Source organism: Pteronotus mesoamericanus, unplaced genomic scaffold (genome assembly GCF_021234165.1).
Source record: "Pteronotus mesoamericanus isolate MK-2021 breed Mesoamerican mustached bat unplaced genomic scaffold, CSHL_Meso_final contig_163, whole genome shotgun sequence".
Taxonomy (NCBI): Eukaryota; Metazoa; Chordata; class Mammalia; order Chiroptera; family Mormoopidae; genus Pteronotus; species Pteronotus mesoamericanus.
In genome coordinates, this window is record NW_026555064.1 from 5,662,686 (window position 1) to 5,687,432 (window position 24,747).

Below are 24,747 nucleotides of genomic sequence, written 5' to 3' on the forward strand. Positions count from 1 at the left end.
TAAGAGATAGGTATCTTTCATTGTAGGTATGTACTTTTTAACCCTTAATTTTTTGGACTTATTTTATGCTATGCTTTTCTAATTAACTTTTTGTTTAAGACACTAATGGCTTATGTTTAAAGAATGAAAGACAAAATGTTGCAGAAAACGATAAATTCTTATTTATTGAAAGACATCCAGTTGTGAAATAGAGAAATAATTGTTAGCATATATGGCACATGATTATAATTACGTTCGACTAATCCATATTTTTGAATTATACTTTCTGCTAATTCCAGAGCATCATATTCATGCAGCAGTGGTAGTAGAAAGCGTTGATTTTTTTTTAATGCCCATTCTCTTGATAAACAATGTAAAATCAGGAACATTTAGTACAATGCCATTTTCTACCATTTTAGTATGTGATACTCTAATGTTAAGAAATTGAGTTGATGTCTAGGATATTTAGACTGATTATTTGTGATATACAAAATTTAGTTATAAATCCAATAGTACCTGGCTTCCACCTATTTTTGTGTTGAAATTTCCCATCATTTATGGCTTGTCCCAAGCATAAAATCCTGAGCAATGCGATACCATGTACTGAAGTAATGTGGTAGTAGTGTCGTTTGCTTCACACACTGTTCAGGAGACCACGGGTTTATCTGAAGGTTCTTGTCTCTCTTCTGTGCTATTACATGTATCGTCGGATATGTCAGCTATAGTAGGTGTAGTCTGGGGAGTCAAAGTATGTCCAAACCCTTGATAGTGACCCGCGGGTGAAGGTGGCACAGAAGAGGCAACAGAAATTGCATCTTGTGATGATGATGATAACAAGCTTGTATGTTCATTTTGATCTTGATCCTCAGGAAAAAATTTTTTCCTAGAATGTCCCATGACTGTCCTTCCTTTAAAGTAATAGAAAGGTTTCCAAGTTAGCCAAAAGTTACGTAATCATATTTTATCACTACAAACTTACATACTAAAAATAAGCTCCTCTTTCCCCTCCCTATTTGAAGAGCCTCACTGTGGTACATGCTTTAAACAAAGTCTTTTTCTCTCTTAAATAGCTACTATATTGCCCTCGATAAAACTACCTATTTGGATGAATTAAATGACTGGTACTTACCAACATGCCTTACTTGTTCTGAAATATCATCCCTAATGTCTGAAACATCCCACATAGCGAGAAAGGAATCAAAGCATGAGCCCTCTTCTGCTTCTTGGACATATGGTTTATATGAGAAAGTGTAGTGATGAGCAATAGCCGCGAGGAACATCTCAATACAGATAATAAAGTCCTACAACAAAAACATCAGTCATCTCTGAGTTTAAATCTAGTTTTGTAGGTAAAGGAAAATGCTCTTCCTTTTCAAAATTATCTAAGTATCAATAGCTGTTTTTAACCCCATAAGATTATAACAACTTTTTCATTTTCCAAAATTATTTATGACCTCAAAAAAACCCTTCTATTTTACACTACCTCAAAATCAAGTGTTTCTTAGCAAAGTACACTGAATGCTCAGTCACTGCTCAGGGACTAAGAGCTAAAGTGCAGAATGATAAATGACTAGGAATAACAAAATCTAGGTCGTATTCCTGGCTGTACTAAGAATTAATTGTACTACAAATTAATAACCAATTTCTCTAAGGTCCCCCCATTTCAGTTGCAAAGTGAGGAGAACAGTAGCCTGCACGTTATTAGGTTTAAGAGATAATATGCTTAATATAAAAATGCTTGACAAAAGTTCTACTGCATTCAGAAACAGCACTACTTACTTGGAGTCCTGTAGCCACAGCTTCTACGGTTTGCCATTCCCATGTGTGCTTTTCAGAAATAACGCCAACTTTTACCAACAAAGCAATAACTACTGCTTGCCTATATATTAGGAAAAGGTAAACGCCATATCTATATCAAGCATAAAATGAGCAGCTGTTTTACAAATACGTCATTTTAAAAAGTTAAGGCCCAGCACAACCTGGACCATGACCATGACCATCCCCACCACACCACACCCCGCCTCCACAGCACATTCCTGAAGACACTGTGTGTCTATATGAAATGTACTGACTTGCTTTACAAGCTTACTCTCCTACTATAGTTTCATCACATGAATTTTCATTATGTATTCTTAAAACTAGTACTTGGTTTATACATTTTTCTTTTCTCTTAAGAGGGCAAAGGAGGGAGAGGGAAAGAGAGAAACATCAACTGGTTGCCTTCCTCATGCACCCCCGACCGCCTGGACCCCGACTGGGAACTGAACCAGCAACCTTTTGGTTTACGGGACCAACTGAGCCACATCGGCTGGGGCCATATCGTATGTCTTTTTGTGTTGAAAGTATGCACAAGGAATTAATGTTCTTCCGTGCCTGACATAGATAATGCCTAACACTGTACAATAGGCATTTAAAATGGAAGTGCAGATACTTAAATGTTTAAATGTGCTGACTATTCAGATTATTTAAAAGAACATTTTGAAACCAGTCTTGTTTGAAGTACTGGGACTAACTCAGAAGGGGTCTAACTCTAAGACAGTCATACTGAGCTTTTCAAGCAAATCTAGGCACAAGACCCTAGGTTAAATTTAATCAGCTAATAATGAGATAGACAAGTTTTCATAGTTCTGTAGACAATAATATTCACTTCAATATTGCTTGTTATGGTGAAAGAAAGTAGAAACAACCTAAATGCCAATAGAATAGTTAAAAATTACGTCTACACAACAGAATACTAAGCAAAAACCCAAAAAACCTAAACTACAAAATTATATTTCACTTTACTGACAAAGAATTATATCCACAATATAATGAACATACTGAGTTCTGTAAGTTTCTACAGTATGAAACTGTTCCTGTGGAGTTTTATAACACAGTGTTAATCATTCTGGGTGGTGGCATTAAAGGTTTTTTCTTTTCCCACTTTTTATTTGTATGTTGTTAAATTTGATCTGTTTCTAGGCCCCCTATCACCCACGCTGTGAGACATTTAGGTTGTCTCGAATTATTTTCTTATGTTACAGTGACCATCTGATTATTTCCTTATGGAAAGCCAAGATGGGCTAAAAGGATTAACTTTTTAAAAGGTAAATGGAGACATTTTAATTCACCATCTGTATTAAAAGTATTTTAAAAATCTTTCCTAGTTAACAGTTTTATTGTCTTTTAGAAAATGAGAACATGTAAGATAAAACAACACTTACCAAAAAGATACGAAAACCACCAGCTTTACACAAAGGAATTTGCCAACAGGCTGGATTGGACTCAGTTCTTCCTTCAGGACTTTGTAAAACAGCAACAGACAGTACATGGCAAACTAGAAGCAATCAGGATTAACAAGCTTCTTCAATAAGAATAACTAAATACAGTAGCAGAAACATGGAAGTTATAAAGGCAGAGACCTGGTAGAGAGTAATGTTTTAGGCAGTGATGTTTCAGGCAAATTTTTCTAGGCTGTATTAGGGTATTTTTAGATTACCAAGCCTGTATAGTTTACTATGGATGAATATATATATGAGATACAAGATATTTCAGAAGAAATGTATAACATCTACCCTGAAAATGGTTTTAAGTGTTCACTTACTGGGGCCCAAAAACAATGCAGAAGAGACTGCCACGCTTGGTAGAAAAGGCTTCCATGCCTGTGAAGATGCCTTCCCATTCAGCCAAAATAAATACACTGTCTACTTAGTAATAGCTTTTGTACACAAACTACCATCATTTTAGAAGGGTTGAGTTATTATTCATTATAAAACCAACACATTAAATAAGCACTTCACATTTCATAAGCACAAAATTTTTCTAGTAAAAATCTGACCATAACATCTGAAAATAAGGAATCAGGGAAACAATTTTCTTTAGGCAGTATGTTAATCCAGCAGAATTTCATAAAATAAATGCTCAAGACTTAAATTATTTTAAAATATCAGTTGTAATTAGTGTAATGTTGGAGATCTAAAAGTTTAATTTTTCCCATTAAAATCATAAAATGCTCATTTACGGTATTTAGAATACAAAAGCAGTATAAAGTTGTTCATAGTCCTATCATCCATCCATTCCTATTTATACATAAAGTGGTCTTTAACAGGCATCATCAACTAAATATAAAATTTTGTTGCCTGATTTTTTTCTCCACTTTTCCATAGGTTTCATAACGATTATTTTAATAATTACAAATACTTTGGCCAGTGGAAGGACCACAGTGCCTTTAGCCGGTCCCCATCACTGGGCTTTGAATTGGCTTCAGCCTTCTGCTATTACAAATAGGCTTCATATACAAAGATAATCAACGCACAGGTGCTTCTAACCATTACTTGACGATGCACTTCCAGAAACTGAATTACTGGTTCCAAAGAATATAAACATACGGCAAAGTTTTGAATACAAAGGAATTTGATTTTTATTCTAAACCTCTAACACCACACACATGCATGCCACTGCATCTAAATTATTTTGCTAAAAGCATTAAATATTTTAATTAAAGTTACAGTAAATTGAAAGGATCAGATAGTTATATATTTAGAGCATTTCAGTATCTAAAACAATTTTTCAATACCTGACAGTCTCAATTTTCCTTTAATTCCAAATATATGAGAGACACTGAACATGCCTAAGATATCTTGGGTTTCTTTTCTTTTTTTAAGTTGAGGGCACTGTGCTTATGCAAGCACCCAGAACCAAATGAACAAAGACAATAAATATGTCAAGGTATAAGTCACCAAAAAATTAACACAGATATATCTTTAAATATGTATAGATATATTATAGTTTCTTGAAATTCTTCCTGTACATCAAATTTCAAGATTAAAAAGTAACAATTAAGCTTTATTCCCAAAGACCTTTGTCTAAGACTTTATAGATACTAATTTAGTACAGTTAAGAGGAATATTTACTTACCAATTGTGACATATTGTTTATTATAACCAAGTAAGTCCAAGCATTTGAAAAACTAAAGTTGCCTTCATCATATACACTAAGCAGCTCACAGATTCTAAAAGTGGTAAAAATGAGACACATTTATGATTAAATCAAAATATATTTTAAAATACAGCATGGACAGCAATACTTAAAAGTCAGTTCACTTAAAAGATCCTATAGATGATTACTTGATTTTGGTCATAAAAGTAATTAAATAAAAACATTTTTCTAGAAATGTTACCATGTGATCATAGCTCCAAGTTGAAGGAAATCCAAAGTAAGGCACATACATTAAACTAGAGAGTGTAGTTAGATATAGATTCAAAAAGATTATGCTGCCTAATTGTCAAAAGCTTGACTGTTATAAATGGAATGTAGATCTATAACTATAATCCTAATTTTTCCCCTCAAATTGTTTTGGAGGTAAATTTTATGAAGACCCAGATCTAAGTATTTACATGATTAGTTTCTAAACTGCAAAAACTAAAGCATGCCTTCACAAATAAGTGGATTAATCTTAATTCTCAGGTAAATGTCACTGCAGAATTGCTAGCTCAAAGGCAGAAAAAGAACTGAACGATTATTTCACTTGTCTTTCCTTTCTTCCTCTGTAAACATGCAGAATTAGTTATGACTAGATAAAATGTACAATCTACCTCATTTAAATTATTTGTTTTTAAATTTTTAGGGAATAGTTTTACCAGGTAGCTTAATTTTATCTCAAGTGCTAAATCTTGAGAGAATTACTAAAAAATAGAAATACAATTTCTTCCTTGGAATATAGTATTCATATTCTAAATTATTTAGAAAATAAGACCATGCAATGAACCTAAAGTAACATACTCTAAATTCGTGTCATAGATGTTTCTGTAAAGCTGTGTGAACTAGTATTTAAAAAAGAAAGTATTTTAAAAGTGCTTTCCAGAAAGCTCTAGAGAGATGTTATTTAGAAGAATTCTGTGGAGATTCTTTGCCTACAAATGGTCACCTTATTTAATAGAGTAGGGTATCTATATACTGTGTTTTTAAAATAAGACTAGACCAGTATTATAAACAAGTAAACCAATGTTCTTTCTGTTTTTCTACTCAGTTCCACTTAAGAAAGAGCATGAGGATTAAAAAATAACAATATAAGCTCTATGTACTTACAAAGCAATGATGGTAGTGAATGGTCTGACAACTGTATACTGCAATACACCCAGCTTGCACCTAAACAGCAATACTCTGCCAAAGAGAAAGAATGTGGCATTTCAACCATTCATTTAAATAGTATCAGATTTTCTCCAAAACCCCCAAATTAAAGTCACGATGACAAATGAGGCCATATTCATATTTAATTATTTTAATTTAGTCATTCTAAGTGGTGATTGGGGAAGAACTTGGATGTTAGCAAATAATTTAAATACGATTTTAAAAATTATTTGACAACTACATCTTTGAAGGATCCCCCTTTCTGTGTATAGTCTCAAATTCATGAATAGTGCAGCATGCAACAAAAAGAACAGAAGTGGGTCCCTGTGTGTTTCTGGAATGAAAAATGATTAACAAATAAATTATGCATGTGTACATGTACATGAAACTTATCTACATTTTAGGTATCCAGTTTCAAGTTCGGTATTTAAATGTCATTCAAGACACTGTTATTGACTAGATACTCTGAAAGAACAGCTTTTATTATATCACTGGGTTCACTCAATATAGGGGAAAATTCACAAGGAGTAACCAACAAAAACAAAAAAGTCCCAATGCAACTACTGCAAACAGTTCTCTGCACGAGAGCCTTGTGTAAGCCTCTTAAAAGACCACGTGGCTCTCAGGGCAAATGCTCGTTCAGCACTTCTATCAGGAAAGCTGGCTATCGATGGTACGTATTATGAATCCCCTAATTTAAGAATTACATTGAGACTGAGAGTAGTCTGAGTCTGGCTTATAGACCTTGTGGTGCTGAGTTAATAGGTCTGGATAACTGTTGGGGTTCTAAATGCTGAGAACCTTCTCCGCGCTGAGGTGGTTCACCGCAGCTGACAACCAGGTCTGCCCCGGCAGTGGTGGGTCTAGGAACTGCACATAGGCCTGCTGCAAGACCTCCTGATGAGAACCCCTTGGCTGTACCACTGGGCTTCCCGTCCCATACTCTTTATAAAGCTCGAGTAAGTTGGAGCTGCTTACACCTAAAATATTCTGCGTTGATTGCCAAAACAAAGCTGAGACCACTAAGGGTCACTATGCAGATGAATTAAATAGCCAATCAGGTATCTTAGAACTGTGGAGAATTAATGACTGGAAGATGTATCTGGCAAAATTGCCCAGAATGTAGCAAATAGCAAAGGCTGAGACAAAGAGACAATATGAAAGAGTTACAAAGAACAGAAAAGAATCAAGTCGAACATACTAAGAGTTACAAAAGAGAGTAGAGGAAAGGCAAAATCAGAAGGCTAAAACCTTTCAAGAATTGAGGAAAGACATGAATCTACAGATTGAGGCACACTGTAAAGCAGGACTTAAACAAATAAAACCTGGAACCACCTAGATACTTCATAGTGAAACTACAAACATCAAAAACAGAGGCTCTTAAAGGCAAGTGGGAGACAGATCACCTATAACTGAAATATAATTAGATTAACAGTAGAGGGTTAACAGTAATAACTGAAGCCAGAATTAACTGCAATAAAATCTTGAAAATGCTAGGAGAAAATTCCTGTTAATAACACAGAATTATATACAAAACTATCATGAATGAGGGCAAAATACAGATATTTTGGATAAGCTTATCTAAGAATGTCTGCCACTGATACGTTGAAAGAAAAGGAATTTTTAAGGGCTACAATCTAGAAAGAAGGAAATGTTCTTAAATAGAAGAACTGAAATGCAAGGACTGAATGTAAAACCTGGAACATAGAGCTTTAAATGCAGTGTTAGAAAGAAAAAGGTGGTAAATTAAAGTAAGATTCTAACATGTTAGGAAAAGAACACAGTAAATCAAAAGAAATGGGAGAAAAGAAGTAAAAATAGAGCAGAAATTAATGAAATAGAAAACAAACACACTACAGAGAGAATCAATAAAGCCAAAAGTCAGTTCTTGAATAGGGAAACTTCTGGCAAAATTTTTCTTTTTTAAAGATTTTATCTATCTATCTATCTTTAGAGAGAGGAGGAGGGAGGGAGAAAGGGAGAGAAACATTAATGTGTGGTTGCCTCTCTCATGGACCTGGTCTGCAACCCAGGCATGTGCCCGGGCTGGGAATCGAACCAGCAACCCTTTGGTTTGCAGGCCGGCACTCAATCTACTGAGCCTCACCAGCCAGAGTGCAACATTTTTGAAGGGAAAAACAGACACCAGTAACATTAGGAATGGGAAAGGAGTCATAACTATAGATCCATAAAACGTGAAGAAATTTTAAAGTAATGTATGCCCATACATTTAAAAAATTTTGTCTATTTTGCCCAATTCCTAAAAACTATTAAAAAAAGAAAGATTCCAGAAACAACAGGAAGCCTGACTAGTTCTGTAACTGTTGTCACACAGCAAAAAGTCAGGCCTAATCTTTGAAGGTGGAATACATACATAATCTTTTCTTGTGATACACAAATTAAGGCAGGAATACCTATTCAGGTAGTATACCCAGGATATGGGGACAGACAGGGACAGTGTAAGAAAAGAAAACTGCAGTCTACCTTTACTCATGTAAGAATTCTAAACAAAAGATTAGCAAACCAAATCTTGTAGAAAAGCAGATGATATACATCATAACAATTTTGAATTTATCCTTGAAAGCAATGGGGTTTTAATATTAGAAACCCACAAATCTAATTCACTATATTAACATGTTAAAAGTGAAAAACTATGATCATCTCAGTAGAGAAAAAGCATTTGATTTTGTCATGAACTAGCTACATGATCTTGAGTAAACTAATTTCTGCAGACTCTTGTTCCCAATTATAAAAGGACATTGATTGAATGATTTCTAATGTTTTTATCCATAATGTTTTAAATTTTCTATTTCAAATGAATAATGTAAAAGAAACTATGTGTGGATTATCAAAATGCGTTTTGTTAGTCTTCAAACTTGACTATGAACTACATGAGGGTAAGGACTCATTTTTTGTCCTGCTCATAGTACTTAACACACTGCTTTGCAGAGAACTGACCGCTTAAATAAAACCAAAACATAAAAGAACTAAAACCAAACATACTTACTCTCCCATAGTCCATGGTGGACAGCAACATAAAGGAGGGAAATGTTTCTGTTGATCTTTGGCTTCAAGGATTAACACCAGATTTGGATACCGGTTAGTTAGATAATTGGTAAGGAATCCCATAAAGTTGTAAATGACATAAGCTTCGTAACATTCTCTGCAGGTATCCACATATATTGCGATGCTGGGGTATTTCAAAGCTACCCACTATAGAAAAAGCACAGATGTGAGAAGTAGTTGCGGCTAAGATAAATGAATTACCACTCCAATTCATAGTATTCACAATAAGCTAACTTTGGAACTTGCCACATACAACAAACTTCTGAAAGTTTTTTATTATGAGGGCTACCAGACAAGGATTTCTAAAAGCAATTAAACATCTCGAATACTGGTGAATGAAAATATCTGTGTTTGGGGGTAAGGGATGAACGTGAAGAAAGAATCTGAATTTTTTTCTTGACATAATGGCAGAAAATGCTGTGAAAAACATTTTCTTTATTTTTAATCAAATTAAAGCAGTCACCTGTAAGAACTGTTAGAATCTATTGGAAAGGCTTTTGCTGTTGAAGTAAGGATTTAATAAAAAAAGGATGATAATATAAATTTAAACAATTATATTTTAAGGACTAAGCGCTATTAGTCTGAAATTTTAAAAGATTAAACAAAGAAAACAGCTATAGATTTAAAAAAATTTTAAACATCTGCTTTTTCTGTTGTCATACTTTATCAACATTAAAAACAAGTTAACCTATTCACTTTTCTTATTAATCTGATTCCTTTTATTACTTTAAGCATTCTGTAAGTGTAGTTAGTATCATCAAAAAAGTTCTTAGTTAATGAGATAAAATGAAACATACTTACACTATCTAAACTGTATATGGGTACCATCCAAAGAATCCTATTTGGAAAGCAAAACATAAATTAAAAACATTTTACATTATTCTTATGAATTAAACCAACACAACACTAATAGATTCAAAATACGTTAAGATTTACCTTATTATTGGTTTCTGTAGTTCCGGTTGTGTATAATGCACTAAATGTTGCAATATCCCCCATAGTGATATAGGTATAGTCAACAATAAAAATATTCCAGCGATAAACCAAGCCTTGGTGTGTATTCCAACCTTAAGAAGCAGAAGAACATGCTAGTATAAATTATCTGATATTAAAAGAGCCAAATATTTTTATTTCTTAAATTTTCATTTGATTATTAATGAGGCCCAATATTTTTCAAATGATTAGTAGCTATTTTTTGTTTATTCTCTAATAAACAGCCTACTTTTACTTTTGTAAAGGGCGGAGGCAGAGTTCTCCCCAGGCGCCGAGCATGCTCCTTCACAGGCCTGCGGTAACGGTGATGAGCACAGTGACGATGCTAACACCACATCAACTTCCCCCCCAGCTTATCGGCCCTTTAGATTTGATTACAGTGCTGGGAGATATACGGAGTCTTCACATCTTCTGCAACTCAAATCTAAAAATCTTTGTATAGTTTATTCCTTTGCTTTTATGTCTAGAAAATTAAAAGCCTACGTACATTTTCTGCAAAATCTGTTACATTAGAACAGTTACTGAATGCTGACTGCGTGACTGACAGTTTAAGTTCTTCACACACATTATGTCTTGTAACCTTCCCATTTCATAAGTACTGCCACAATTACTGTTCCAGCAAACTGTGTTAACATGAGTGTACATACATATACATATACATACACACACACATATATATAAAAAACATTATCATCTCAGGATATATTTTCAAAAGTTTTAATTTCTCTTTTAGTTCAATATCTGATCAATATTCTATCCTGTAAAATTTCAATTTCTAAAAATATGCTTTTAACTATCACATCCTAGGTAGAGCTGAAGTAATCTACTCCTTGATAAAAACAAATTTGAACCTCTGTTCTATACGAGGTGCTCCAGGGAATTAATTTTATACTAACTTGGACTCCTGCCTTTAAGAGTATGAATCCTTTTAATTAAAAAAAGAAAAAGGAAATGCTAACTTTTTAAAGGAAAAGGTAGGCATTGATTTTTGGTACTTAAGGGGTTTGAGCAGTTAATTGAAATAGAACTAAGTCCACAACTTCTGATTTTACTGTTTTGAACAAGATTTCTTATCAGGCAGTCAAAGACTAAAGAAGTAGAAAACAAAAAGCATACAGAAAAAACATATTTATAATGATAAATTCCTACATTACACTGTATGGAAAACTTAAAAAGCAAATACAAAGGCCTTGCTGAATGCTTGAGATGAATCAAAGCAGTAAGTGAAATGCAAATATGTGGAGCTGAAGATTCTAAAAGGAATCTAAAAGGATTCTAAAAGGAATAGCTGAGCAACCGTATTCCAGGGACTTCTGCTTGGCTGAATTTCATTTAAAATTGAGCATTCATTTCAATGATGACCTAAAATAAGAACAACAGAAATAAAAGCATATTCTAGATCTTCTCTGTAAGGTGACCAACAGGAACAAAACTGCCAAGTAATGTTAATGCCCACATTTGTTTTTATGATTGTCTTAGTGCCACAACGTAGAACTTGAGAGAAGAATGCTGCAAGAGGGCGAAGGGATCAGCCAAAGCACACGCGTGCGTAACCCACAGACCGCGACTGCCATGCAGTGATGGCCAGAGGGAAGCGGGGCACGGGCCCTGTGGAGGCAGGCAAGGGGGGTGATCGGGACATCTGCAACAGTGTCAACAATAACAATAAATAACAAATAATTTTTTTAAAAAGAGAAAAACGATGTGCTTGTGGCTAATAAAGGCAAAGTGACCTCAGTGTGCTGCTGCAAGGAAAAAAGTTCTTTTTCAAATGATCATAAAACAAGTGACTGGATAAGTGAGTCATTTCAGTATAATGATGCCAAATTTAAAAAATTTGCATCATGGAGTTAGTATCATTTTTACATTGCAAATGGTAACTGAGTTTCATCCGTACACATTAACACCATTAATTTGAATCACTGGTTTTACAGTTGTTTTGATTTTTGAACTACATAAAAAGCATTATGTATGAGAAATTTAAACTTTTATGCATGCACATATAATAAAGTAAGTGAACTCTAAGTATCTGTAGAAAGTAATATAATTACATTAATTTTAATTTAATTTACATTTATCTCTAAATAATTCACACTTGAGACATATTTGATATAAGGATAACGTTAACATTATTAAACTTATCAGCAATGAGTAGGGTTTCCTGGCTCACAAAATAAGGGGGAGATAAGTAGCATAGATTTTCCTCCCCCCAAGGTAATTTGAAAGTAGAGGGGATAGAAAAGAAAAGCCATTAAAGGTGAGCATCCAGGAGTGAATGAACTGTCCCTCAGCTGGACGCTTCCAAAGCAGAGGCCAGAGAGGAACAGGAGTGTTCTCCCCAGTGCTCCCGAGGGGAAGAGAAGCACTTACAGAGGGTAGCCCCTTGGGGCATGAGGACCAGGGGGGCAGGGTACAATGACCGCAGCGCAGGGTGACATCATGTGTGCATTTACCTAACTTACTTGATTTCAATTTTACATACTCATCCAAGCAAGAGGGTGAAAGAAAGAGCTTAAATAGTGCAGGGGGGTCACCTGCCCTTCCAATAAATGGTGTATGCCCCACGGTGGGCATGCGACAGGCTATACAAACCTCCTGGTTTCTACAATCTGTTTCCACTGATTTCTCACTGTGAGCTCCGTGATTCTAGTGTTTGAAAGACATGCATTTTTAATTCAAAGCTGTCCCTAAATGTTAACTACTTTATCTTGGGCTCAGGCAGATGCACACAATTTGCCACAGGTGTTCAACTGAGAACCTAATACCAACTAAGATGCTATTTCACAAGAAAAAGAACTGCTGTTCCAATGCAGGAATAGTGATGCTACTGTTTAAACAACAATGGTCATTAGGGCTTACTGAGTATCTACAATGTGCTGGGCAGGGTGTTAAGTATTTTAGATACACAAACTCAATGAATAATGATGTAGAGAATGATAAGGGTATTGTATGTGGAGCACTTCAGCACAATGTCCCTTTACCCACTGATCCCTGTTTTCATACCTATAAAATGAAAATAACACCTATGTTTCAGGGTTATTAAGAATGTTAAATAAAACTTTGCCTAAATCTTGGGAACATGCTCTAGTTAGTGTCTAGATCCTTAAAAACAAAACACAACAAGGGGGAAAAAAAACTACTCCCCTAAACCCACATTCCTATCTTCTGTACTATTCATTTCTCAGGTTCCCTTAGAGTCAAATTAATCAAAAAGAAAAAAACTTGTATTCATATCCTGATTCCACTTCTTTACCCCACCACATTCATATTTCAAACAACTCCCTCTAGATTCAGCCATTACAACTCCCTTAAAACCACGACTAGGATCACTATAAAATGACATTCGTATCTTGCGAAAACCAAAGGATATCTCAGCAATACCAAGACACTGTTCGCTACTTTGCCCTTGAAACACTCGTGTTCTGGCTACCGTGACACCCCTCCTGGCACTGTGCTTTCCTGCTGGCAGGTGCTGCTTTTTTTAAGTCCCTGTCCCTCTACTGGCCTCCAACTCCTGCGCCAGGTCCTCAGCCTTATCGTCTTCTCCCTCACAATGGCATTCGTCTTTATGGCTTTAAACAGCATCTCTGTTCTGACAACTCCCATTTATATCTGCAGCTTAAACCTTTCTGAGCTGCAGACTTGCACATCCAACTGCATATCTGACACGACCGTCTGAATGTCTCCAATGTACCTCAAACTAAAGGTCCAAAAAACTCAATTTCTTGCCCTGGCAGGGTAGCTCAGTTGGTTAGAGCGTCATCCTGATACACCAGCATTGTAGGTTTGATCTCTGGTCAGGGCAAATACAAGAATCAACCAGTGAATGCATAAATAAATGGAGTAAATTAGTGTTCCCCCTGCCCCCTCAAATCAATAAATAAAAATTTTAAAAAACAACAAACCCTCAGTTTTTCTCCATCTTGTCCCTGTCAATTTTCCATCTCAGTTAACTGGCATCACCATCTACCCTGCTGGACAGGACACGAGCCTCACAGTCGTTCTTGTTTATCTCCCTTGCTCTCACTGTCTCTCCTTCCCAAGCCAATGCCCTGTGAAGTCCTACTTCTTTACTGCTAAGAACACTTAAAACCCAGTTTCCTATCTCTGTTTCTGCTATCCTGATTTGGGACAGAAGGCGCCGCAGCCCAAGTAGCTACCGCCTGCCCCACTAAGTTCCACAAAGGTGAGTGCCATGTTTCCATCTTTCATCATACAGAACACAAGCCTGATTTATCACTAGGACCCAAACAATCACCATCAGATATTTGGGCAGGAGAAGAAAACAAAGTAAGTAAAATATCATTAGATGGTGGTGAGTCCTGGGAAGAAAACTAAAGCAGGAAAAAGTATATAAAAAGTTGAGGAAGGGAAACCTGAATGTTACACAGTGTGGCCAGGTGACATCTGAGTGAAGACTTGAAAGACACAAAAGAAGGGCATGCCAGGAAGGGGAACGTTCAGTATGTGGCCTTAAGGAGGGAGTGTGCCTCTTCTGATCGAGTGATGTGGTGAAAGCTTGGGAACTGAGGAAAGTCAGAGGCGGGTGGGGGGAGGGCAGTATCAGGTCACGTGGGCCTTGATGGCTACAGTTAGGGATACTGGCTTTTAATCTGGGACTAGGAGTGATAGGAAAACTGAGAGGAGGACACACATCACATGACTTACATTTTAATTCAATACTTTTGCTGGTGTGTTGACAACAGTCCAGGCAAAACATAATACATTCAATGCAGAGTGTTAGCTGGAGATTACAGATCAAAATTTTCCTTAAAAGCTTAAAACACTACAGTTGAAACCAACAACTGAGAAGTCTTTAAAAGAGGTTGATACTATACATATCATTAGCTTTAAAAGTATTTTCTATACCATACTCCAAAGAAATACTTTAAAGTAAGAAATCCCTATTTGTATTAAGATGTCTTTGGTAAAGAAATTATGGAAATAACCTAAATATCCAACAAACTGTAAATATTTAATGTAGTAGAATATTATATTAAGAATAACTACATGGACTATGCCAGTATGGGAAAAGCAACAAAAAACAATTTAGTGAACATACAGGAAAAAACATGTATATTAAACACATTGTTTACTTATGTAAAAATCATCTCCACAATAAAAGGCCTCAAACTGAAGTTATTAAGAAATACAAATTGGCAATTACAAAATAGTCACAGGGATGTAAAAAGTACAGCATAGGGATTAGAGTCAGTAATACTTTAATAATTATATATGGTGTCAGATGAGTGCAAGACCTTTTGAAGAGATCATAAGTTATATAAACGTCTAATCGCTATGCTGAACATCTGAAACTGATATATTGAATGTTAACTGTAATTGAAAAATAAAAAAATTTGTTTTAAATAAAGACCTCAAATAGCCATGGTCTTGTCACATCTCTTGTAAAATAGGTTGTTTCTAAGTAAAAGTAGTTATTAACTTCGAATTTAAAGTTCATCATACAATTTTTATAAAATGCATACCTTAGTTAAATATTTACCTTGCGGTCTTCCAGCTTGTAGTACTTTACTGATGTCATAATAAGAATATGACATCAAAAAATACACAAGAGACTTTTTGCAAAACCTTTGTTGGTTAAGAGTTAATTTCTAGAGTAAAAACAACAAAGTTAAGCCAACTAGAATGCTTTAATTCAGGAAGCTAGTTAAATGCTAATAAAACTCAATAATGGCTTTCAAGGTAGTTTATTCTAGTCCAATATTGGAACGGATCAGATTTAAGGATTACTTAAAGGAATCTTACTTTTAAGGAATTGATGAATTCTTGCAAAACAAAAACAGTGCTTGTCTAAGCAGTCATCTTAATATATCCTAATTACTTTTTCGACGTGGTCCTACCTCCACCTGTGTCATGCTTTGAAAAACCGTGAACAGGAAACCAGACAGGTTTTTTTATTCTAAGACTGGGCTCATTTACAGGACATGGTTTTCAGGATATCAAGTCTGAGGTATTCAGGGTAAAAATGGGCAATCTCAGATGGGGCAGGAAGGTAGAGAAAGGGGTAGAGCCGATGGTTGCAGGCTCCTTACCTGCAGTTTCTGTAATTCCCACACGCAAAGGGGAACCGCAACCATTACGATCGCTAGGTAGATGACCGCCGCTAAAGGTCGAATCCATTGTCTCCAGTTCCTCCAGGTACAAGTGCAAGGCATGTTTCCACATAAATCAGCTCCGAATAGCAAGGAAAAAGAGCTCGAAGGAGATTGTAATGGGGAGCCCTGATCTTTGGCTGTTTTATCAACTCGCATCCTACACACAAATAGCTGTTGGGCGACTTTACCAGCAGCTCGAGCCGCCTCCTCGGCCTGCGCTGTGTTGTCTGCTGCAGCTGCGGCAACTGCGGCCGCTCAGGGTGCTACCGGGGAGCAGAACGGGCAGCATCCTTTCTTCCCCACCCCGCATCTACCCAGTTCTTCTGCGGTAGAAACCCCGGACGGAGCCGCTGCCCTCACCTGGGGATCGCCCAGAGTTCTTGCAGCACCATGGCCTGGGGAGCGGCGCGGACCCCGACGGGTTTCTGAGGACCCTGTACAGAGTTTGCTTTTGCCTCGCACCTGCCGACCCACTCGCCCTTTTCCTGGGCGGTCGAGCTCTCTACCTCTCGGGTTCGCAGGCGTCTCTGCGTCCGAGTCTGCTCATAAACAGGAGGCTTGGCTCAAACTCTATGGCCCTACAGAGACCTCACCTGCGCCTACGGACCATCCCCCCCGCCGCGAAGGCGGAACCCAACCTCACACCAGGGCTTCCGCTTCCGCCCCCGCTGGCTGAGGTTGGTGATTCGTCGACAGCTCCAAGATGGGCCCGCCTTATCCTGTGCACCTTCCACTCCCTGATTGGCCACCTGCGGAGGGCGGGGCTATTAGGAGGTGTATAAACGGATAGGTGATGGGATTTTCTAGAATCCCTGGCGCTTGGCCTGGTGGCCTACGAGAAGGATTCGGAAGCTGTAAGAATTAAGAACGCTGGAGGAATACCTACTACATTCTGCTGGCTGTAGCCCAGCATTAAGAAAGCCTGGGTAAGAGGCAGTTACCTCAGAGGTGAACCTTTTTCTGCACAGAAGTTGTCAGATTCTCTGTGGAAGTGAATAGGGGACCCAGATGCAATAAGAAGACAGAGAGGAATTGGAAACCTCTGCCTAGGTTTCTGTCGGTTGCTAAGATAGAGTGGTTGGGTCACTTAATTGTTTCTGGATCCTGCGGAAAGACCACTGTAGAGATAGCTTGATTGTTAGAAGCATCTGTAAATATTGAGTACCCTTCCGCATTTGGAACTTGCGTTAAAAACTCACACCCATTTAAGTTTCAAAAGGTTGACGTTCAGACTGACATTTTATGGGCTTTTAGCTTTTAGCTAAAACTATAAAGCAAACAAATGGTAAATGGGCTCTTAAGGCCTTTCTAAACCAATAGAGCAAGCAAATAGGGACTTCTCAATTAGATACACAAACGTCCTATGTTATAATTGTCATTTTGTGAGGAGCAGAAAATGTGCTAAGTTCTTTACCTGCATGATATCAGTTAATCTGCACAATTCGGAAGAGTAAGTAGTTTTCTATGTCACCTGTGAGAAAACAGATTCAAGTGGTTAAGTAATTTGCTTGAGCTCTCTGAGCTACTTAGGGATAGAGTTGATCAGGGAGCCCTGCAACCTGAGAAATTCTGACTGATGAACCTTATTCACAAGAAGCCCCGTTGTATTGAGTGCACCCAACCTAGGATCCTTATAGAGGCAGTGACAGAATGCTAACTTCCCTGGTGTCATTTGTCCTACCCAAAGTTTGGAGTTTGATTTCTGTACCCCTCTTCTAGATCTAACATCTGCGTGTTACAATCTGGTATCTTGTAATACAAACTTTTCTTAAAGGGAAATAGGCTTTTTGTTTGTTCTTTCTAAGCTAACCTACAAAATTGAAGTTGTTTTTAAGAAATTTCCTGATCATTAATGCATACTCCATTGTTAAATTTCAGAAAATATAAGAATAGAAAAGTAACCTTTTCTCTATAACAAGTATAATCACTACTTACTTTTTTGCTACACAGTATAATCTTCCTTGGATATACTGCATACCTGGATTGTCTCTGTGCTTTCAGCAACAGTCATTGCACCTATATTCTTTCTCATGGGTAAACCTATTTTGCTAAATTTGTGAAAACTTCCTTGATGTCCCTCCCTCTGCCCCCCGTATTCTATAGCACTCTTGTTGTGTAATCGTTTACTTATTTCTCTGTTCTTTTTTTAAGTTTTTAATGAAAGTTGTCTAGAGGGTGACTTTATTCCTGCATCTTCTCAATTGTTTCTTCCTTGTATTTGCCCTTTTCCCTTCCTATTTCACGAGATTTGACTTTACATTCAAGGATCTTTTTGCAGTCTTTGCCCAGCTTAAGCTAGTGATAGCCACCTTGCTGGGGTGAATGTCCACATGAATAGTGTGCCATTAACTTTCTCTCATTGCACTCATTCAGTGTAGATGACATTATTTCTTCCTGTAAAACTGGACTGTTTTGCCAGTTTCCTGCCCTTTGTAATGTCACACAATCTGAACTTCGTCATCTTTTCGGTTAGGCATGGATTGAACATTATACTTCTGTCTCATTTCTTTGGAAAGAGGAAAAGACATAATCTTCCTGCAAATGTGGGAAGGTGCACTGAAGTGCCTTTTAAGGCTCTTGCTCTGCTTAGTCACAAAAGGATTGAATTTCATTTTGCCCACTGATTCTTCTATGATGCCACTCCTCTGTCTTTTTAGCCTGAGTTCCTAGGAGCGAGCTAAAGTTCTAGAATACTAGAATAACTCAAGAGAGGGATGAGACTAGAATGTCAGATGCACAAGTTGTTCCTATACCTGTTTGTGAACTGGGGTTCATCTGTGATGAAGTTTCTGCCAGTCAATAGAGAAATGAGAAAAAAATATACAGTGAGTTTTTTTTATTTAGTCAAACTTATTCTTAATGATTGTGCTTTATTTTAAAATTGTTTGCTACATTTCTTTTATGTGATGATAATTATAGAATAGTTACTTTATAAATGTTCTTTGAAGAATAAAATGTTGGTAACTTTATATACTCCTATTTGTTTTATTTTTTATTTATGAAATTTTTCTCAGCCCATGAAATCCTACCGTCTAGTAATCACTGAAACAGGGACTAGCCTCTGGATTCAGCAACCACAGTGCTTGTGTGATCCCGATCTATCTGCTCTACTTGTTCTAGGTGGCCTCTGTTCTTTCTGGGTATGACAGCCTAAGCCTGACAGTGGATTCAGCTTGATAGTGTTTGTAAAATAAGAAATGGTTGTAACTGGCAGATGGTACTGGATCAAAAAAGCAAGCTGTTAGTCATTCTTGATGAAATTCAAAAAGGTAAAGGGAAGTTTGTCTTTATTTGTCACCTATCATGTGAAAATCTACCTATCATGTGAAAATAGGTAGATGGAATTTTGCCATCCATAGAAGATATGTTCAGATTAGTCTGAATTAAAATAAGTTAATAAACATTTATTTCGAGGGATTCTGGGAGGTGGGCACTGTTAACCCTTGGCATGTATCTCCATATCTCTGTGGAAATAGGTCCATGGTGGTTTAAAATACCCATAAAAAGATACAATCCCCCCTTAAATATGTGCGGGCTTGTGGCTGATTTGACCAACAGAACATAGTGAAAGTGATCAGAATTACCACAAGTGACTTCAGAGACTATGTTACAAAAGGCCATGCAATTCTACCCTGCCTGTTGGAACACTTGCATTTGGAACTTTCAGCATCTTGTAAGAGGTCTGACTGCCTGAGGCTGGTGTGCTGTGAAAAGCCCAAGACACACAACACAGAGAGACCCCTTGAAAGTACTGTGATTGATAGGCACCACTGAGTTGAGACCTCTGGTTAGCCCAGCCCAGGTGCCAGTCCTGTGAGTGGAGAAGCCGACTCCAGCTCCCAGCCATCTGAGTTGCCCTTCAGCCTTTTGAGTCTTCCCAGCTGAGGCCCTAGACTTCTGAGGCACGCTATTCCTGCTCTGCCTTGTCTTGATTCTTGCCCTGACAAAACTATGAACTCAAGAAAATTAGAAGACAAGACACAGACTGGGAGACAATACTTGGCAAAAGTTACATTTTATAAAGACTGTTACTCAAAATATACAAAGAACTCTTAAAATTCAACAGTAAAAAAACAAAAACTCAAAGAATTGGCCAAAGACCTTAACAGACCTTACCAAAGAAGACATGCAGATGTCAAATAAGCAGATGAAAAGATGTTCCACATTAAGGATATATAAATCAAAATAATCACATACAACTAAGCACTTATTAGAATGGCCAAAATCCAGAACACCAATACCAAATGCTAGTGAGGATGCTCAGCAAAAGGAACTCTCATACATTACTTGTGGGAAGGTAAAGTGGTACAGCTTCCTTGGAAGGCAGTTTGGTGGATTATTACAGAATGAAACACACTCTTAAAATACTATCCAGCAATTGCAGTCTTTATTATTTACCCAAAAGAGCAGAAATCTTATGTTCACACTAAAACCTGTATATGAATATTTATGGCATCTTTATTCATTCTTGCCAGAACTTGAAAGCAACCAAGATGTCCTTCAGTAGAGAAATGGATTAATAAACAGTAGTACATTCAGACAATAGAATATGATTCATTGCTAAAAAAAGAAATGAGCTCTCAAGCTATAAAAGAGACCTAGAGGGATTTTTAATGTATATTACTAAGTGAAAAAGCCACTCTGAAAAGAATATATATTGCATAGTTTTAACTATATAACATTCTGGTAAAGATAAAACTATGAAGACAAAAAATCAGTGGTTGCCAGATGGCAGTGAAAGGGAGAGATAAATAAGAGCAGAGAGGATTTTTAGGGCAGAGAAAATGTCCTGTATGATATTATAATGATTGATATATGTCATTATACTTTTGTCCAAACCCATGGAACATACAACACCAAGAATGAGCCCTAAGGTAAACTATGGACTTCGGGTGATTTTGATGTGTTAATGTGATTGATCCTTGGTAAAACAAAAATATACCATTCTGGTGAACATACTGATAATGGGGGAGGCTACTCATATAGGGGGGCACTGGGCATATGGGAATTCTCCATACCTTTCAACCGTGTTGCAAACCTTAAACTACTAAAAAAAAATAAAGTTTTTAAAAAAAAAATCCATGACCATAATGAAATGATTTGTTTTACTTCACTGAGTTTAGAGTTGTTTGTTACACATCTGTCCCAGTGAATACATAACTGAACAATGTATTTTGTCTATTTATAAACTCTCTACCTTATCTGAAAGAGGTATGTTACTTAGGTTTTTTTTTAAAGCCTCGATCGGGTGCTTCAGGTATTTTTTTCTTTTTTCTTTTTTTTTTTAAGGATTTTTGTAAGAATTTATTTGCACCAATTGACAATGTGCTAGGGAGGAAGATCTTAAGTGCTCCAGGATTTTCTTTTTAAGGAATACGTTCCCTTGGGAGTCTGAGATGATGCTAACCAATCAAAAGAATTAAGCAAGTTTTAGATTTAGTGATGGTGAATGCAGGGAAGAGATATGAGCAGATCTTTATGCTTGATTTTGTGATGTTCCATGTTCTCTCTTCCCTCAAAAGACAGGGAAAATGGTCTACTATGCACCAAATGAGTGGGGAAGAAAATAAAAACAGTACAAGTTGTAATATCAAAGTTTAACAAATTAGAGTTATAAAAAATTAAAAGAATATTTTAAACTATTACTATCTGGCCTTTACAGAAAAAGTTTACCAACTCTTAATTTAGAGTAAATTTTAAAACTTTTATAATGGGCTCTTAGGAAGTTACTGAATGAGTCTCAACATGAGTTCATTTCTTCACTAGGAAAGTACTTAAATTTTAGTAGACTTTTTCACACTAAATATTTGGGAAATTCGTAGTTTGTTCCCTAAACCAACCTTGAAAAATCATGTTTTTTGCTTTTTTTTTGTTATGTAAGAATAAGATTCTCTGATTTAAAAGTAAGATTCACTAATTTTAGAGGAACTTTACAGTAAATTCAGAGTAATAGGCGCCAAAGATTCTTTAGAGCCAGGATGGAGCAGAAGAAGAAGTCACACGATATATAATTGCGTAAGGAGAGGCTGGAGGCGCTGTCATTTCCACTTCTGATCTGTTTTTCTGATTCTACTCTGAGGAGGTTATGTCCTTTGAATCCTAGCATGTCCCTAAGGCAAGATTCCCAGACTTTCTTATTTTATGGCACCCTTTGAATCTCTAATTTTTTCAAGGTGGCTTGAGCTAAAGAAATATATTATAATTCCATTTATTAAGTAATTAGGTCCAAACAACCTAATTGTAGACAGTCATATAATGTCTGACAGAAACTCTCTCAGAAACAAAATAGCCTATGGTGCCTCTGTGAGTTCACTCCAGTGCCCTGTGGCCCCTCGGCGCGAGGTTTCAGCTTTTCAGTCGTTGGGCATTTCATCTGTGTTTCAGAGGTGGACTTGCCTTTGTCCTTGGCCTTGCTTCCTGCTTTATCCAGTACTGTTCCCCATATATCCAGGGCTTTTCTAACAATAATTCCTGGTGACTCTCTTTGCTTACAGATTTAATTTTTACATTCTTGATTGAGGTTTATTCCTTTAGTATATTAACTTGCACATTGGATTTTCTTTATAAAGACTCTTTGTTTAAACTACTAAAATAAATATTTAAATGACTAGGACAGTTGCCCTCATCTTCAAAAGTGCGTTCCTCAAATTGCTGGATTAATGACTATAAGGCTCTCTAGTTTCTTTACAAGAAAGGTGGTAAAGTAACTTAAGCCATCTGATAATCCTTGGTAGTACATGCTATCCTTCCTTACTCAAGTGAGGAAGACCTGTGAATGGTGTAAACAACTTGCATAGTAAATAATAAATTACCTTTTTAATAAATTATTCCTCACTAGATGAACTTTCCAGTAGCTCTATCTGGTGGGGAAGATTTTTTTTCTTACCTCCATTGATGTTTTATTTTCAGGCTGATTTAAGTGACTCTTGTGGAATATCAATTATAGGCTAAGAAGAATGTGAGAACCCTTAATAACTTTAAATAACAGATTCAAAACTAGATAATTCCAGAGATTTTGGAGAGAAGGTATTTCTGGTTAGGAAGAAGATTCTGTGTATCATTTAAAAAATGAGAAAAAATTTTTTTTACTGAGACATTCTCTTAGGGTTTAAAGAGTGATCAATATGTCTGTCATTGGTGCATTCGATGCTAGACTCTGGTGACCCCCTTGGAAAGAAGGCTTTGGTTTACATGAGGTTTGGAGAATTCATGGGAGGATTTAAGTCCAGTGTGGAGAGCTCTCTGGGAAGTTGAGTTTTGCCTCTTCCTTTTCTCAGGCTGTCAATTTCCCTTTTATAAACCATGGAGCACATGTCCTATATGGCTTTACATAGGTGGGATGTGGCTTAGGTGGGTCCTATATGGCTTTACATAGGTGGGATGTGAGGGTGCGGTGACAATTCCTTGCTTTCTAGCGCTGTGGAATGAGTATGCTGCACGTGCAGAGTTCTCCGTGCGGTCTACCAGGCTTGACCAATGTGACCAGGACTGCTATTTATGTATCATCTTTATTATGGAGGGGGAGACCTAGTCATTTTTTTTTTTTTTTGCTCCTGTAATGCAAATCCTGTGATTTACGTTTTCCAGTTTCCTCATTTGGGAAAGGAGAGGAGAATGAGGAGAGCAGTATCTTTGTTTTTTCCCTTCCTGTTTGCACTCTCTCTGGAACCTTCTCTAAGTCAGTCTGTAAGTCAAGCAACTGTCCTATAGCTAAGTTTTTTCAATGTCCCCCATTCTGAGGAACCCTGGCTTTTGTAACCAGTGTCCCCAGGAAGGAAGAATTAAGTGGAAAAAATACCTTGCCTGATGTCATTTCTGTTGCTGCCATATCAAATGATCATGACCTTAGTGGCTTAAATAATGTATGTTTCTTATCTTAACATTTCCAGAGGTCGGAAGTCTGACCTTGACCTCAGTGAGCTAAAACCCGGGAGTCGGCAGGGCCGCATCCCTTTCTGAAGGCTCCAGGGAGGATCTCTCTCACTGCTCATTCGCCGCATTGGCAGGATTCAGTTTATTGAAGTTGTTAGCACTAAGGTCCCTGTCCCTGCTGGAGGTCAGCTGAGAGCTGTCTGCAGCTTATAGAAGATGCCCACGTTCCTTGTTTCATGGTCTTTATTTCTTCACCTTCAAAGCCAGCAACAGTGAGTTGAGTCCCTTTTTTTATTTTCATTGTACACTTTTTAAAAAATCCACACCCAAGGATGTATTTATTGACTTTAGAGAGAGAGGAAGGGAGGGAGGGGAGGGGGGAGAGAGAGGGAGAGAAACATCGAAGTGAGAGAGAGACATTGATCGGTCGCCTTTTGAACATACCCTGACGAGGGACTGCCTGTAGCCTTTGGTGTACAGGATGATGCTCCAACTAGCTGAGCCCCTGGCCAGGGCTTCATCATACACATTTAAGACCCATGTGATTAGATTGGGAGCACCTACTAATCCAAAATCTCATTTCAAGGTTTTTAACCTTAATCACATCCGCAAA

The 24,747-nt window shown here is 37.0% G+C and overlaps 1 protein-coding gene and 1 pseudogene across 1 annotated transcript; both read right to left on the bottom strand.

The window, feature by feature from the left end:
- Positions 1-143: 143 nt before the first annotated feature.
- Positions 144-16,893, bottom strand: TMEM184C (transmembrane protein 184C). Its single transcript, XM_054562752.1, has 10 exons — positions 16,200-16,893; positions 10,090-10,220; positions 9,955-9,991; positions 9,095-9,300; positions 6,046-6,120; positions 4,876-4,969; positions 3,183-3,295; positions 1,759-1,858; positions 1,109-1,280; positions 144-887 (listed from the first exon to the last, which is right to left on the bottom strand). The coding sequence occupies exons 1-10, from the start codon at positions 16,416-16,418 to the stop codon at positions 625-627; spliced, it is 1,410 nt and encodes a 469-aa protein (XP_054418727.1). The 5' UTR covers positions 16,419-16,893; the 3' UTR covers positions 144-624.
- A 1,550-nt stretch (positions 16,894-18,443) lies between these two features.
- On the bottom strand, positions 18,444-18,874 carry LOC129088464 (60S ribosomal protein L26-like; annotated as a pseudogene).
- Positions 18,875-24,747: the final 5,873 nt, after the last annotated feature.

Excerpts from the sequence above, each read along its gene's own strand:
- TMEM184C (XM_054562752.1), bottom strand. The coding sequence starts at position 16,418 with ATGCGAGTTGATAAAACAGCCAAAGATCAGGGCTCCCCATTACAATCT. Across the intron at positions 4,970-6,045 it reads TTCACTACCATCATTGCTTT|AATCTGTGAGCTGCTTAGTG; the intron begins GTAAGTACATAG and ends TACCACTTTTAG. Across the intron at positions 888-1,108 it reads AGAACAAGTAAGGCATGTTG|GAAGGACAGTCATGGGACAT; the intron begins GTAAGTACCAGT and ends ATTACTTTAAAG.